At 37.7% G+C, this 17192-nt stretch overlaps 1 protein-coding gene across 3 annotated transcripts in view; it reads right to left on the reverse strand.

Moving 5' to 3' along the window:
* Positions 1 to 14708, reverse strand: part of TTK (TTK protein kinase) — a 29829-nt gene extending 15121 nt beyond the window's left edge. For 2 of the 3 annotated variants that reach the window (XM_088052942.1, XM_005518160.3), the window contains exons 1-6: positions 14504 to 14658; positions 13016 to 13185; positions 10670 to 10814; positions 10173 to 10398; positions 5908 to 6014; positions 2220 to 2363 (exon numbers count right to left, since the gene is read on the reverse strand). In XM_088052942.1, the coding sequence (XP_087909068.1) occupies positions 2220 to 2363; positions 5908 to 6014; positions 10173 to 10398; positions 10670 to 10814 (622 nt within the window). In that variant the 5' untranslated portion in view covers positions 13016 to 13185; positions 14504 to 14658. Of the gene's footprint in view, positions 1 to 2219; positions 2364 to 5907; positions 6015 to 10172; positions 10399 to 10669; positions 10815 to 13015; positions 13186 to 14503 lie in introns of all 3 variants that reach the window. The other variant, XM_088052941.1, reaches the window with a different exon arrangement.
* Positions 14709 to 17192: the final 2484 nt, after the last annotated feature.

Consider the following 17192-nt stretch of genomic DNA (forward strand, 5'->3'; position numbering starts at 1 on the left):
AAAGATTCTAGCTAAGATATTATATAATATGATCTTCCATATCACATAGGCCTTGTGTTCCATCAGGATAGGAAATTATCTGCTTGACAAACAAGATTCATGGCTATCCACAGCCTTCCAAGAAATCAGTTTAAGGACTTTTTTACACAGCATTTACCTTAACACTTTAAAATTTGTATCAGTTCATTAAAATGGATTTTACTTTTCTTTTGAATTTTCCCATATCCCTCTTCTACTTTAAGCCAGAAGTCAAACTTCTGGTAGATGAACAGTGCAGTATTGGCTATTTCTAGTACTTAATTGTTCCATAAACTACATATGCCAATAGACCAAACTACTCAAATAAAATATGTGCCTCCATGTACAGTGTAGTTTTATTACCAACCCAGGACCATCACCATCTCACAAATGCATCCCATACTCCTTTTTCCCCCGCAAAGATTTTTTTTTTAACCACCAAGCTGGTGGTTACATCCAGCTGATGATGTACAATACTTTCATTCCTTCACAGTCCAAGACAGCCTACCTGCTTCTCAAGATACTCCTGACCCCATGACCTAAGGCTCTCTTCTGCCAAAAACGATTCTAAAATAGTTCTGTGACCTACATTTCTTAAATACTAAACTACCTTTTCCCAACTTAATGTGTTTGATTGCACCTAGTTTGTCAAATACTTTAGATTGCTGTGCATGAATGAAAGAGAAGAAAAAGGAATTAAACCAAAGGTTTTAGACTTGATGCATGGTTTATATTTGCATCAAAACACTAACTGCATATAACTGTCAAAAGCATTCTGTACAGTCTTTTGAAGCTGTGAACAAATGCATATACAGCATTCATATTTTCACATAAACTTTCAAAAGCAGCTCTTCAAATGGTAATACAAAACAGAAAATACCTAAATGCCAATACACTAAAATAGCCTTTGTTGCTCCAGAGGACCATACAAACTCACTTAAAGCCAAATTCAGTGATTTAGGCCATGTATGTCCCAGAGGCTGAGATACTTCAAGTCTGGTGTTATTTACCTTCTAAACTTTAATCTTAAAATAACTTAATTAATAGCTAGCATTTTTGAAATACCTAATTACAAACTCCTACAAAAAAAAAAAAAAGCCTACTCTTGCCCCAAAGTTCACTGCTTCCTAACTGGCAGGCAGGGTTTTGCCATGCATTCTCACAGGTATTTCCTTAGCTCTGCAGCAGCAAGTCAATAATGTCACCAAGAAATTTGTACAATCCATGAAGGATATTGGTATTCTTCAAGATATTCTCTTGTGGCACAGTACATCAGCAGTAGCATTTCTTATATATCTTATATATCCAATTAATTATAAACAGAATGAGACAGAAAATAGCGTTTATTAAAAACACTACAGTATTCAGCCATAGCTGAGTACTATAAAAAGGGTTCACACCCCCACTAGTGTTTCAGTTAGGTTGATTCAATAGGTGCCATGCAAATCTCAAACACCACTCCTAAAGATATATCCCTAAGGAAAGAAACTAAATCAGACCTATTTTACACTAATTCTGTCCTCACACAATGCAAGAATATGGAAGTGTTAGACATCACTCTTTCAAGAGTTAGCTAAACACACTTCAATGCTGAAACCGTATTTTTTGCTCAATTCCACTCCAAACAGATTTCTCTCTTGAAAACTTCAAGAAGTAACTGTTCCCTTTTTACCCAGCAGTAAGGATCACTTAGGATTTATGATACAGCCAAGTACTTCAGTTTTGTTCTGATAAACATAGGGGTTTTGTCCAAAATAAAGTTGAAATGGATTATTTTTCCTACATTTGACTTCACTGAAATGACCGCCAAAGCTTCCCCAGTCTGTCACCTCCAAGCAACCTATATATGTGTAGTTGAATCTGTGTATTTCAGTCCTAATTCTTTTCCACCAACAGTAGCTCTTACTTCACACTTAGAGCTGTACGCCTCTATTACAAACTACAAATGCCTGACAACAGTCAGAGGAACACCCTCTGCAGAATTACATAATCTACCATCCCACAGCTCCTGCAAACTACAGCCACTGCACTGAAAATGAAAACAAGTATTGAAGGAATAAAATTTATAACATAGACAAATATACCTGTTTATCGGGCAACAGAGATTCTGAGTCTGTATCTAGAAGGGACAAACACTAGTGATTTTTTCCAATCTAGAATCACAACATGCATGAACCAGTATTAAAAAAAACTGCAATTACCTGCAAAGTTCTCCTTCTCCTCATCTGAAAGTAACTGCTTTTTTTTCAACTGTAGGTTTTGTAGAGCTGTTTCCAACAATTCCAGGGGAACAGCAGAGCACTCCACAGCTTTCTGAAGGATCTGCTTACACTTCTTCTCATTTTCTGAGTGGTAAGAAACACAGAGAAATCACAGAAGTAAAAAAACAATTACACTGGGGCAAGATTTTATTAATGAGATGGTTACATTCATGTTCTTATATTCACTTTACATAATTCTGTGAAGCCGTTGTTCATTAGGGACACATCCCCTTACTATGCCATTTTAAGGAAACCGCCTGGAAATAGTTACAAGCAAATCATACAAGTCAATTTTTCACATTAAATTGAATGTCACAAAATATGCATTATCAGTGTTTCTTTAATGTTATAGGAACTATAAGAAAATTCTACTCATTCTAAAATCCATTTTTTTCTGTAGTATCAGCAAGGAAATATGACCTTTATAGACTTCCACTTAGATCTGATCAGGTAAAAAACATCTTTAATGCACTTAATAGAAATCAAGTTTAAAAACCAGCTGTTGTTAAATAAAACATCACTATTCTGGACAGCATTACAGTTAAGAAAAGAGAAAAGCAAGGATGTCTTTTCATTACAGTTTTGAACATAACTGAATGAGAAACAGAACTCTGAAGAGAGCTGGGGTATGAAAGGAAGTGTGTTAACAAAACATATTGAAGCAGTAAATTTACTTATGTAAACATGTACACAGGCATGTACTAGAAAAGGTCAAGTAAGGGAAAAAGAGTGTTCCATAACCACAATACTCTGCTTGGTTTCAAGAACATCTGGGAAAAATGAGGCAATATCTGCTACAGCTGTCAATGCACCTGAAACCCCAAATGCTTTTCTTCCTCCATTCCAAAGCAGCAAAACATAAACCACTTTGTTCTTACATTCATGCCACATACACATATACTTAAGCATTTCTTATTATATATAATAGTATATTTAAGAACACTATGTCCCCCGCACTCAAAGCTCCACTCATAAATGAAGTTAGACATCAGTGTTGCCTGTAGTTCAAGCTGGTGGAAGAGCAGTGTAGCAGTGTAGGTATCAGGAACTTTTGCTTTAAGTAACCTGTTTTCAGAATATTAAATAGATGATGTCAAGCACTGAAGCAAGGAAGCACCAAAATTTTCTATACTTTCACTTAAATCAATTTTGTGCTAATTTATTAGAATTTGTTTTTTAACCATATAGTCAAATATTTTTTCTCCTAAATCACTAGCAGAGTGGATAGGCTCTAAGAATCCTTAACCAGCATTCTATGATTCTACCTTTAGCTAAATTTAGTAACACATTGCTTCAACAAGACCTGCTACTCAAAAGTAATTCCTCCTAGTATTATGTGCCTCATTGTGCAAGAAAACATGAGGCCAACACATGTATGTAAAAAATTAACTGCTTAACCCCCCGCTTAAAAGATGAGGATCCAAAACATAAAATCAAGTCAGAAGTATTTCTGAGTGTCAGTCAGTCCACTTCATCACATACCAAAAGCCTGAATGAACCACCTTGGTATAAGATTTGGAATAGTCAAGTCTGATCAATTCACAGCACATCTTCAAGTACACCACCCACAAGGCACCCAAGTAAAGACAAGACAGCTCCTCATCTGAGGTATTTAAATGAAATTGTAGTCAATATTTAGGTAAAAAAAAAAAGTCAAAAAACAGAATGGCACCTTTATTGCGTCACTCCATTTTCAGGTCACTAATATTCAATTATTAAAAAATCAACATCAATTTGCCAAGTCTAATTCCACAATTTCAACTTGAGCTTTTATCTTGAGCAAAACTGTGAGCTAAGGAAGAGAACGTGCAATTAAATTTTTCTTAATGCAAAAGAAAATACCGACAAAGTGTGCCAAGCACTGCTGAAACTACCGGGATGAAGAAGCAACAAAGCACTACCCTCCTCCTTTCCCTCTGGCCTAAGTGGACACGGTGAAAAAGGAACAGCACTCTTAACTAACAATTTACAACTCACATGTTCCACTAATCCTCTTTGAAGCACCCAGCAGGGACACTGTAGCTCCATACACATTAGCAAAGGACACCTAGATCAGCTCAAGGGTAACAGATACAAATCAGAGAGCACACTGCAGATAGAACAAAGCCAATCATAACTGGTTTATTTCCTTTGGAATTAGGACTTCATTTTAGATTGATTACTTGCTGTCAAAGATAAACTATTGCATGAACACATCCCATAGCTACAGGATGAATTTAGTCAGTGGTAACCTGTAGCAACATTTCTACACTATGAAATTACACAATAGGTTTTATTACACTTATTTAACAATATCTTTGTTATTGAAGTATTAGTGTTTAATTACCTGTTTAAATAAACATCCAGTGCTCACTAAATAAATTACTAGCTTCTTTTTATTACTGTTCAGAAGTTAAATACCACAAGTTTATATTAGAACAAGACTGATCAGATAACTGACTTATGCATAACGAACTCTAATTTTAAGACACAAACGTGTATTTTTGTCTTCGTTTCCCCATCCTGTACAGGAGTCATTCATAAAACATAACATGTACTTCTGTGGGGGGGGGGGGGTTGGTTCACAGCCTTTCCTGCTCCAATGCCAATCAACTTACCAGTTAATAAAAACTGGAAAATCCAAGATGACGAGTATCTATTTATTGGTTTTAACAAAATGGCTCTGCCTCATGGGCCAAACTTTGAACATCTAAACTATATCCTAAAATACAGTTAAAAAGCAGTACTGGAGCAAAAATGTATAGACAAAACCTCTATCCATGGAAAATAAACAGAAGTAAAGAAAGAGGAATAACTAGTAAAATGCATTCAGAATCTAGAGTGTAGAATAGACAGATTAATTTATTTAGTGTAGCTAACTTTGGGGAAAATTTCTCATACTAGGCAGTATACCACAACTTGCATAATATTGAAAAAAAACATGAAGGAAAACAAACCACAAAAAACTTAAAAGATATCCATCAAGTCTTTTTGATTCAAATAAGAAAACAGCTTTCATGGAATGTGCTTGTCTTTCTGTGCAGAGCCAACTGTCAAAGGAAAAAATAAACAGGGCAACATATGTTGCTCTTCAAATCACCCATGGAAATAAAAGCAACACACAAAAATACAAGACTGTGGGCAGCCTACACAGCCTGACTAGCAAGCACCAGGGCAACCAAACTGCACATTGACAGTGTATTTGGGTTTGATAAAAAACATACTCAATCTACAGATGCTGTTTGGAAGAATATAGAATTTCTTCCACAAGCAAGCGAAGTATTGAAGCCTCACTTCTCAATACAGGAAGAGCCTTACTCAAAAGCTCTCCACTGCAAGATCTAAATAAGATTAGAAAAGTAGAAACTACTAACAATTTTCACCTGGTCTGAAAGTTATTTCTAAAACAGAAGTAAACAATGAACAGTGTGCATACTTTCATTTTAAAAGTGAACACATGTTCTCAGTAAATTTCAATTTAAAAAAAAAATCCAGACTTTTTTCTGATTCAATACCTATCAGTTTCCTTACGAATTATATATGGGAGCAGAAGTTTAAAACAACAAAACCGAGAACTACATAGAACAGCAACACCAAACAAGTTTGGCTTTTGGTTTTTTTTGTTTTTGTTTTTGTTTTTTTTACACACCTTGTGATAGCTCAAACTGTGCAAAAGCCACATGCACAAAAGCAAATTTCTTGCAGTTCAGTCTGGCCAGATGAAATTGGTCCCGTGCCTCCTCTGGATCCTGAAGCCTGTAAAGACAGCATATTCATAGTTATACAAAATGAAGAGCCTGAGAAGGATGAAGTTCCATGTGCTGGATGAAGTCTTTAAATAACTTTGAAAAAGCAACCCACCTATAGGCTCAAGATTTTTCTCTTTCTCAGAGCAATCAGTGAACTATAAATAAGCAAAGAATTTTAAATTCTAATAACTGAAAGATATCAAGCTGAACCTTGCCAAAACTCAAAGGACTCAATCCTCTAAGATCTTTCACGCTTCATAGTTTGTTTACTTTTGGTAAATTTTAATCCTAGTGTTACATTCAGACATAGATTGCTGAGCAGGTTAATGCTTACACACAGCACACCAACATTTAAATATTTGGGAGTAACTACAGCCTATGCAAACTCTAGTCAAGATAAAAAGGCCTAAACCTACATCACTATGAAATATATGAATGTTACCTTTCAACTGAGAAAAAAAAAAAAAAAAAAGGCTTAACATTCTTACCAGCAACATCCATAATGCAGAGATAAGGAATTCCTTCCTAAATTCCCCCTTGGCTCAACAGGTACACAAAAGGTACCACTTAGAAGTGGGAAGAGCAAAAGATTTATTACCATGGTTCAAAATAAAAGTACAGAAAAATACAAATGGAAAGGTAAAGAACACATTTTCAGTAGAATTCTGTGGAACTTTGAATTTAAAAAGTTCCTCATAGTTTAGGTATGTTATTAGTCATATAGGCTTACTGAACTCAGCTCTGATCATCCAAAGCAATAGGACAGGCACAGAACTATCCATCTACAGGCAAAGTCTGAGCCAGAGAAATTAAGCTGTAATGTATTACATTCACTTCCAAAGAGTTTGTTAAAATTTCAGTTCCTGCAGAAAGCAGCAACAGCTTGTATAGCAATACATACAACAAGACTTAACGCTAGTGATAGGCACCAAGTGCCACACGCTTGGTGGCACTGTGCTACAGCCAGAAGCATTTCAAGAGAGCAGGCACTGCTAATGTACACTACAGATAAACATAGAAGTATTGTCTGGCTTTGACTATTTCAGAGCACAATTGAGGATTCTCTAGACAACCTTGGTATCATAATAGGCCAAAAGGTACTGGCACAGCCAGACTGGAGCTCAAGAAGATAACAGGACAATAAAGGTCCAGCACCAAGAATGGAATAATGCAGTTTCACCTAAAGGTTGGGCAGAGATGTGATTGAGAGCAGGCTTGGGGAGAAAGTCTTGGGGGTGACAGCTGATGAAAGGGTCAACATGAACCAGCTGTATGCACTTGGAGCCCAGAAAACCAAACAGAATCCTGGGATCCATCAAAAGAAGCATGGCCAGCAGGTCAGAGGAGGTGATTCTGCTCCTCTGCTCTTGGAAGATCCCACCTGAGACACTGCATTCAGCTCCCAAGATAAAAAGGACAGGGACCTGTTGGCAGAAATCCAGAGAAGGGCCACAAACACAGGCAGCTGGAGCACCTTTCCTATGAGGATGGGCTGGGAAACTTGAGGCTGTTCACCTGGAGAAGAGAAGGTTGCATGGATACCTCATAGTAAACTTCCAGTAACTGAAGGGGGCCTGCAGAGAAGCTGGAAAGGGACTTATTGTCAGGAACTCTAGTTGAAGAACTAGGAAAAATTGGTACAAAATCAAAGAGGAAATTTAGTCTAGGTGTTAGGTAGAAATTCTTTACTGTAAGGGTGGTGAGACACTAGAAGAGATTGCCCAGGGAAGTTGTGGATGCCCCAACCCTGAAAGCATTCAAGGCCAGGCTGGAGAAGGCCTTGAGCAACCTGGTCTAGTGAGAGGTGTCCCTGCATACAGCAGGAAGGGCTGGGACTAGATGATCTTTAAGATCCATTTCAACCACTTAACATACTACAATTCTACAATCAGAACAAAACAGTGTTGGCAGTAGATACTAAAATCTCAAGCCATTGCCACTGCTTCTGAAGTTTGTGATGCCAATTTGCTTTTCCACCTTGTTTAGGTGGAACATTTGGGAGAACAGCAAACAATTCTACTGAAGAGCACGTTTCTTCTCCCACCCAAGGTAGTATTATCAGAGCACCTATCAGGGTCACTTAACTTGCAGTATCAGTATTGCTTTACTTGCAATAGCTAAAAAATAAATCAGAAGCACTCTATAAAATCATGAGATGAGAGGATTTTCTTTAACAGAAGCTAAAACCAAGTAAAGACAAAATATATAGTACTGAACAAACTGACAGCCAGAGACAGAAGGTAAGTATAGAACACCAGGGAAATTTTGAGCAATAAAATTATGAGCAGCAAATAAACATTACAAACACAAAAGATCCAAATAAGTAGCCACTGCTTAACTTTAAAATCTCCAAAAATTACAGACAATCAACATTGTTGGTTTTTAGTTCCAACCAGCAAAAAGCAATTTCATTGCTAGTGATATTACAGATGTAGTTCATAAACATAGCTTCATATAAATAATTGATATCATATGCTACTCTGGACAAGGAAGTACTAACTTATAAAAATTATTAAGAAAAAGCTAGTGTCTGAAAGTAATTTCCAAATGAGGAACCATCATTTAGGGAGATCATTTATAGTGAAGTTCCAGTGGGACTGATGCTGTATCAGATCCTGGTGGGTACATTTTTAAAAAGAGGTTTGGAGTGGGTTGTTCATCTTTTTAAAAGGAATTTTTATTAGGCATGTTAGGAAACATATGACTGGGGATATTTGCCAATTAAAATATGCAGCAGAAAACAACGGCAGATCTGAGCTACTACAGTAGAAGTTATTTTAGCACAGCTGTAGAGTGCATTTTAATAGTGAAACAAGACAGACTACTCTCCCAAGAAGGTCCCTGGAGGCTCTAACAGTGAAACAACTGAAGACATTTCAGTGAGACACCACAACTAGAACTGTTCATACTACTAATGCATTGAAAGGCTACTGACAGCACCTTTGGTTTTGCTTTCTGCAATACATCACACAGAATACTGAACAAAGTTCTTGCACACATCCTAAAAGTATCTACCTTTCAAATCATGTTCTAAAGATCAAGTGAAAATAGGTCAAATTGATTAGGGAGGTAGGAAATCTTTCTGAACTTAAACTCTCCTACAATGAGATAACAGATGTGACTTGATCAGTATTCTGGAAAGGCATTTCCATAAACTAGGATCCAGAAGTCTATATTACACAGTTTCTGCTCTGAGGGAAAGCAATTAATCTTTGAATAAGAATGACATCTTGCAATGTATCTTTAAACCTTTCTAGAGAGATTTACTCCACTTATACACAAACACCTTCCCTCTTCAAGGTACTAAAGATTCACAAGGTCATTATTCACTCATGTTTCTCAACAGGAGATTCAACAGATTACCTCCACTGTATGCTTTCAGTAACAGTGATGCAGCAAGATCCATGCAAATGACAGTGCAGAGAAGTAGACATTTATCATACTGCAAGATGAAACCGTATGCCAGAAGTCAAACAGGGGAAGAACACACAAGAAAAAGATTAGCTATGTTCACTGGAAGATCACCTGCTCAGCTCTAATTGTTAGATTGCTGCAATGTTTAAATACAGCTCTTCATCAAAATATTTCCTGTAATAATATTTCAAGTGACAAAATAACCCCTTATGAAAAAAAACCTAACTATAACCCTGTCCCAAATTATGTCTGAACGCCTCTGAACAGCAACACTGCTCAAATCTGGACAGAATAAAGCAATAAATGACCACAATCAAAATTAATTTTCAAAGTGCGGAACCAGAGAATGATGTTCTGAGACATTCTTCCTATCCTAAGGCAGCTAATTTAACCAAACTGTGATGAGTCTTTTCTAGTGAAAGAGAAAGCATGCTAAAGTAAAGCTCAAAAAAAGATCTCAGGCTATTCCCCCTTGTACCTTACATAGAGAACCAAAGAAAAAAAAGTAGTGTGTTAAGATTTCTAAATCAAACAGCTCTAAACAATGTTTATCAGCATCCACAAAAAATGCAAGTACTGTGGAGACAACAGATAAGCTGACTAACCAAAGCTACTTACCTTCAAGGATCCAGAATGAAAACATCCACGCTAAAAATGATAATTTGTTGCAGAAAACACTAATGAAACAAGGTATTCTTATCTTAATTCAAAAACAGAATTATGAGTTCTCATATTGAAAATTTATACTTACGCTTTCAACTCGGCAAATCTCACAAGGATGCGAGCGTAGCTCTCATCTTGACTATACTTTTCTGCAGGTAATGCAGTCACTGCTTGACTGTAACGACCAATGAGTCTATTGAGTAGGCTAACATCCATCTGAGGAACACCCTTTTTCTCTAGTTTAAGCAAAAAACATAGCCAATCTTCTGGATTATTTGTCGTCATCATTATTTGATTGACAGTCCCAGAGTTATCTGACAGAAAAACAAAAAAGGAGATTGATTTAAACAGCAGCAAACATGTACAGAAGAAAACAGTTTTCACAAGCTTTTGTGCAAAACAGTTACTATTTTTAAAACAAGATTAAAGCAAAAGAGCTAAGAAATAAGGAGAGATTAAATTAACTTTGTGATCATTAATACTGAAGAAACAGTAAACTTGAAATCCTTTCAGTTAATGGTTCTTTCACTCAGTCTAGGTTAAGATCTTTTGCATATGTGACAATAGAATAACAAAACCAAATACCTGTTGTATCAGCTGAGATTTTAGTAGAGTTAAATTCGTCTGTGATATTCTCTTCATTTCTATATTTGTTTTTCAAGTTTCTAACTCTATTCATGATTGATGTAATCTGTGGCAATCCTCTTTCACTTAGGTCTGTCTCCTCCATCTGCAAGGTACCAGGTTAAAAAACAATGAAGTTACTAAGAACCCTGTTGTAGCTCACTTTGATTGGAATTACCATGGGAAATCCTCTCGTGTATAATTTGGAGCTTGAGACTCAACCACATTATGTAACAAATACTCCGTTAAGCCTTTGTCAATGTAGCTATACAAGTAAACTTCTTCATAGAAGACAACTTGGACAAATAAAAAGAATTGGTACTTAGCTGATCCACCCAAATCCTAATCCATACTTCACAGTAGCCCTTTCCAATAAGGTATAGTCAGCATTTGAATAAAATGGAGTAGGATACGTTGCCTGAAATAGCTTCCAATCCATTGCATTAAATCACATTCTGTACTCATAATTAGGCTGGCTTTAGTTTAGCACACAGTGTTAATCCAAGCTCCTTGCCATAGGTTACGGCAATTAGTTCTCACAGTGGGCTAAGTAGAAAAGAATTCCCATTCTCCTCTGTTCAAAGGACAAATACAAGTGACACCAATTTTTAAGTTTCTGAACGGAGGTTTAGAGATTCAAAGACCTCTTATAAGAAACTTATGCCAAATCCTCAACCTTCTGACAGTTTGTCATGAGCTAATACATGTATATAGCTGAGAGATAACAGTCTAAGTAACCTGAGCAGAGCAAGACTGCTAAAATAAGCTAAAAAAACTCTAATATTAGATTTCTTCCCTTTTTGCCTACAATAAACAGCTTTTCCCACATCAATGTTCCGTGCATCTAATGAACATGAGAATTCTACTAAAAACTGTGGTGAATTTAGTGCATTTTCAGGAATTTGATGTCCTAATTACTGTGAAGTTGAGACCAGGAACAGGGAAAGTAACACACTTCAGACAGATTAAATAGGTTCAAAGAAAAAATAAGTTTAGTTTTACTATGAAATGTTAGTCTTTGTTTCCCTTGTACTCGTGTGTAATGAATCAACAGAAAGCTGCTAGAGGGCTAGTAACTTTAGATCTACTTTTAGGTGAATTATTGATAAAGAAGGAATTGAATGGAATGAAGTTCATCTACCTTTAACCCACTATCTAAAAAATATACCAGGCACCACTCTCAGGAAGTCCCACAAATAATTTTTAGAGCATTATTCACCAGAAGTTAGCATATCTTTAAAAGCACCAGGCTCCCAGCTTTCCCCAGGCAAAGACCATAAATCAGAAATATTATCATGCTTACAAGAGCTTGCTTATAAGGGAAAAGTAGTCATATTTCATGTTCATCCTGAGCTAGATATGGCTCACCAAGCATACCAAGCCTGCTCTTATAAATACAGAAGTGCTGTTTTGTAGGTTGAAAGCACAGTTTCACTGTGTAAATTCCAAGACTTAGGAAAGCATGATCTACATTGCCACTATGAAGAGGCACCTTAAGGGTCTGGAGAGACAGACCTGCGATGAAAAAAGCCCGAAATCCTATGAAAGCTAAAGACTGTACACTAAATCAGTAGTATCTGAAACACTATTTTTGTTCATTGAACAGAGACAAATAAAGGAATCCCCTCTCATTTATATTTATAAATGTACCCTGAATAAATTTTCATTTCAATGCTTGTTTGGAACTTACTTTAATATCTTTTTCTCCCTCATTGCCAATTTAGGCTGTTCTGAAAGTGGGTCAGTAAAACTGTCCCATCTTTTGGGGATTATGCTGCTAAAAACTACATAGGTGATTACTATAGTAAATACTGTTCATGTGCCATTCTACAGATGACACTTGCTTCATAAGGAAAATTTTAGTATACATTGCAGTTTTGCCCTTTAAAAATACTCTAGAAGGGGCTACAGGAAATCAGATACTGCAAATCACCTCTTTACGGGTGAGAATATCCATAGGGATCCAGTTTTCAACTGTAACCACTCCCTCAAAGTATGGATGAGAAACTGAAGTATTCTTCTGAAGAATATGAGAATATTCTAAAGTATTCTCCAGAAACTGAAGCACCAAGACAACCAAAAGCAATTTACTTCATGTTAATACCACAATATCTCATTGCAACTGTAACTGCTAACAATTCCCAGATGTATTTTGGATTTCTTAAACAGTCTTTATATTTTTCCCACCAGTGTCAAGAGTTCATTATTCTTCCTGTAGTGATAGCTTCTCAAATGCAGTAGACATAAAGAAGAATAAATTTCTGTATAAATCTGATCTTAAGTCTCAACAATACACATCAAACTTACATTTCTGGTGTGCTGTTTAACTGCTCAAGGTTCAACGTGTTATGGAGAAAAGCTCTCCTGAGGAATGGATGTACCTTGTCAAAAAGGTAAGATGGATGAAGGCCAGACTACCTCAGATGATCCCAAGAGCCCAAAGGCAAGAAATTAAGTTCTCCATCGTGAAGAAGCACCTATGTATCAAAAATTGATGGGTTAAACATTGAAAGCTTACAGTGTAAGCATGCCTAATCGTCATATCCCAGAAATACAGTTTTCACCAAAATCAATAAAACTATCCCTAGTTAACAGCACAAAAAAAGCTTAAAGACAACTTTTGGAGTGAGGGCAAGCACTTCCAAATGTGTCAGCTTGTTGTGACGCTCAGAGACTAAAAGTACACTAAGGGCATTTTCATCTACATATCGTCATGATCTGCCAGCAATCTTTCCACTCATACCAACGTTCAACCATAAGCAGGTATTCAGAGGTTCATTAGTTCTTAATCTGCTGCACAATTACTCTTAAAGAAAGTATTTGCCACGAATTTCCCTGGTGTGTGTGTGTGTATTTATATAGAGAGAGATATATAAACATATATACGTAAAGATATACTTAAAATCTGACAACAGCAAAGACGTAAACCAGCCACAGGCTGTAACAAAGGCAATGAATAGGAGCTGAGGTCCTAACTGCAACAGCCACACTACAGCATACCTGAAATCTAGAAATGTCTCCAGGAGAGAAGGTTAGGGACAGGAAAACCAGGGAACACGTAATGTAAAGATCAGGAAGACCTACCTCTAAATAAAGTGTAGTAGTTAGAGTAACTTCAACCCCTCGTACAGGAGGGTAAACAAGGTGCCAAAGGACAGAGACTTGCGAGCAGTAAATGGATGAAGTGGCAGTACAGGTTGGTGCTAAGAGTCCACGTCTAACATACTCAAAAATACTCACTGATAATAAAAAGAAGTAACAGCATCCAGTCTTGAAATATTGTATTTGCTGTATTACACAACTTGTTCTGTTTATGACCTCTAAGGAGGAGAGTAAAAGTGATACCTGTTTCTGAAGCACCTACCGAGGCTTTAAAAAATACAACCTATAAAAAGTCTTTCCTCTGTGTTGTTTAAAAGTTCTAAATCAGGATTTTTTAAAAAAAAAGTTAAAACAATTTTTTTAAAGAAGTAAAACAAAAACTCCCAATACTAAGGAAAAGTGCCGTCGATTTAAAAAAATTAGCAACACTAACGAAGAAATTAAATAGAAAAATATTAAATTCTAACGTAAGACACAGAAAGGATAAGACTCCAAGATACAAAACAGGGCTAAGTAAGAGAGAGACTGAACAGCAGCGGAGCAGGTGAGGCAACGTGGTATAAACAAAGACCGTGAGGCAGCGAAGGAGGCGAGAAAATGCAGCCAGGTTTCCTCGCCCTCAGGGACGGAAGCCCAGCGAAGCCGCAGCCCCGCAGACCAACACACCCGCTGCCCCCCGGCTCCCTCACCCACCTTCCCTCACTCCGCTGCTCCCCGGCCCGGTCCCTTCACCCTCGCTGTGCGGCCCGGCCGCCCTCACCGAGGCCGCCCCCAGCCCCGCCCGGCCGCCCTCACCGCGGCCGTCACCACTGCAGGGCCGGGACGCGGCTCCGACCGAGCGTCTTCGCGCGCTGCCCTGGTTTGAATGTGACCGACGGCCCGAGCGCGCCCTTCCCATTGGCCGGGAGGAAGCGAGCGCTGATTGGTCGCAGGGGGGAAACACGGGCGGCCCGCCCGCCCATTGGCCGGTGGTTGCGCCGTGCGCTGCGCCTTGGGGCCCGAGCGGCGGGGCGGGTGCGCAGGCGCGCTGGGGAGGCTGAGGGCCGCGGGCCTTGGCTGGTTATGGGCAGCGGCCGCGGGGATGCGGTAGCGCCCACTTAGTTAAATTTTGTCTCTGGAAATGCTTTCCTCGTTTGGCCATAGCCGGTTATAGCTTGAAGCTCTATTTCGCTGTAACGGAATAGTCAGGCTGTGTGTCCAGACCAGCGCTTTTAAGATTACGTCTCCCCTGTACCTTTCCCTCCGGAGGATCCTTCATAAGCCGATCCTGTATCTGCAGTGTGCCTCAGGCTGCTAAAAGCAGCTCCTTCTCTGAGCTTTCCCGTTCTTGGATTATAGTAATGCAAACGCACTAAGCAGAACAGTTCGGCCTCTCGGTTTGCATTCTGGGTGTACACAAAAATTTTGTGTTCTTTGCAGCTGTATGGTTGTTCTGATGCTTACAATGTATTAATATGCCTATTATATTTCAAGATTGGTAGCACATTATACAAATCAGATGTGTATTTAATGCCTTAATAATTTGATAAGTTGCTAATCGCTTGCCAGCGACATCACACATGATGTCTAATAATAAGATACCTACACAGGCCTTTCATTGAAATTTATCTCCTTCTTTATTTATCTACATTTTAAGTATCTCATCTCATCTCATCTAGTGATACAGGCTCACTCTACACTCAACAAGATTTCTACAAGGAAATTTAGTCCAAACACCTTTTTTAGAATGTAATGGATGATCCCATGGAGGTTCCTGTGTTTCTCTACTAAATAAAGAGCACTTGTAATTCTCCACTAAGGCTTAGTAAAATTATATTTTTCAGCACTGCCTTACTCCTCTTTGCATATACATAATTTTGGTGGGTTTGTTGTGTTGATGGTCTTCCATTCCACCAGAATCCAAATCTAGTGAAAATGTAAAGAAACAGCACAAGCTGCATGAATCTGCTCTGCATCTGGCTTCACTTGAGGGACATAGAGGCAGTTAAAGGAAAGGAAGGTTGTATTGTTCTAGTAAGTGAATAATGCCATAAGGAGCTGTCATTTAATTTCTGTAGCTGTGACAAGAAATCTCGATACCATACAGATTCCTGGCAAAATAAATAGAAGAAAGAAGAAGGGATAGATCTTGGGAGGAAAAAAAGCAAAAAAAACAAGAGAAAAAGAGTCAGAGAAAGAAAGGCTGTAATGCTCATAGAAAAAAAAAAATAAAAAATAAAGGAATCTCCATTTAGTATTCTTCAACAAAACATAAAATGTGCATGAGTTTTGGATGGTTGGTCGAACCATTCTTTATTTGCTGGAAAATGTTTATGCTACTCTTTTTATTTAATATAAAGCCATAGATACTTAGGGAATTTAAGATGTATACAAACTGAAGTCTCCACCTAAAGGTAATTCCACTCTGAATGACAGAAGTGAATTGTGAATTGCAAAAACAAGTATTAGACTGGGTAACAACCAAAAGGAGAGAGAGGTCAGTCTTTTGTAATGAGTCACTATCAGAGGAATTTTGTCTGACTGTTTTAAATACCTCATCATATGGTAGGATTTCATATCCGTTTGGATAATGGTATTGCAAATCTAAATATAGCAAAGGTACAGGTGAGTCACAAAGGGTTTTTCAAATGTTGGTAAAATCTTTATATCACACTATGGTGTTTTCTGCAATAGATATAAGAGACACCTTCCCCTACTTGAAAATTTGGCAGCCACTGGCCAATCTTCTCAATTTGGTACTTGCGGTTTAATGTCTGAAACCTGTGAAGGGCTTATCTAAAAGAAAAAAAATGGTAGGTCTTTGGTTACAACTGTTGACAGACATTCAGTGTAGCTGATTTGGTGGAAAGTTCATTTGGAGAAAGCTTTGCTGAGTATTTCATGGACACCATTTACTGAGAGTATCTGGACTATTTCTGGCTCTCGATGCATTGCTACAACCTATGGATATCCATGAGAAGGAGAAAACCAACATTCTAGATGGCAGAGTCACCTCCACAACTGAGAAGTTTTTCTGGAAGCAGTGAGTAAATAACAACTACCAAGATTTTGAGCAGCAAAAATAATCACCAGATGTCTAGTATTCCCAGTCCTCCTACATGTTACATTTCCATGACATACTACTTATTTGTCACTACTGGCTACTTTGAGATTTATGTGTAATTTTTGTTGTTGTTTTTGTGCATCAGTATTATCCCATGGTATTTCTTCAGTTACAGGTTGGATTCTTTGTGACTGGACTTGGAAGATAAACTTTTTTTCTATAGCGATGGGCATCTTCCATCAATAAAATAATGAGAACTATTGTTCTTTCAAGCTTCTTTATGTTGTCTGATTCCAGTTTCTGCTGGAGGTCTATAAAATGCACAGTTTTTCGTGCATA

The sequence above is a fragment of the Pseudopodoces humilis genome, chromosome 3 (genome assembly GCF_049639895.1).
Source record: "Pseudopodoces humilis isolate 2021_Gansu_Grassland_sample_001 chromosome 3, ASM4963989v1, whole genome shotgun sequence".
In the NCBI taxonomy this organism is placed as follows: Eukaryota; Metazoa; Chordata; class Aves; order Passeriformes; family Paridae; genus Pseudopodoces; species Pseudopodoces humilis.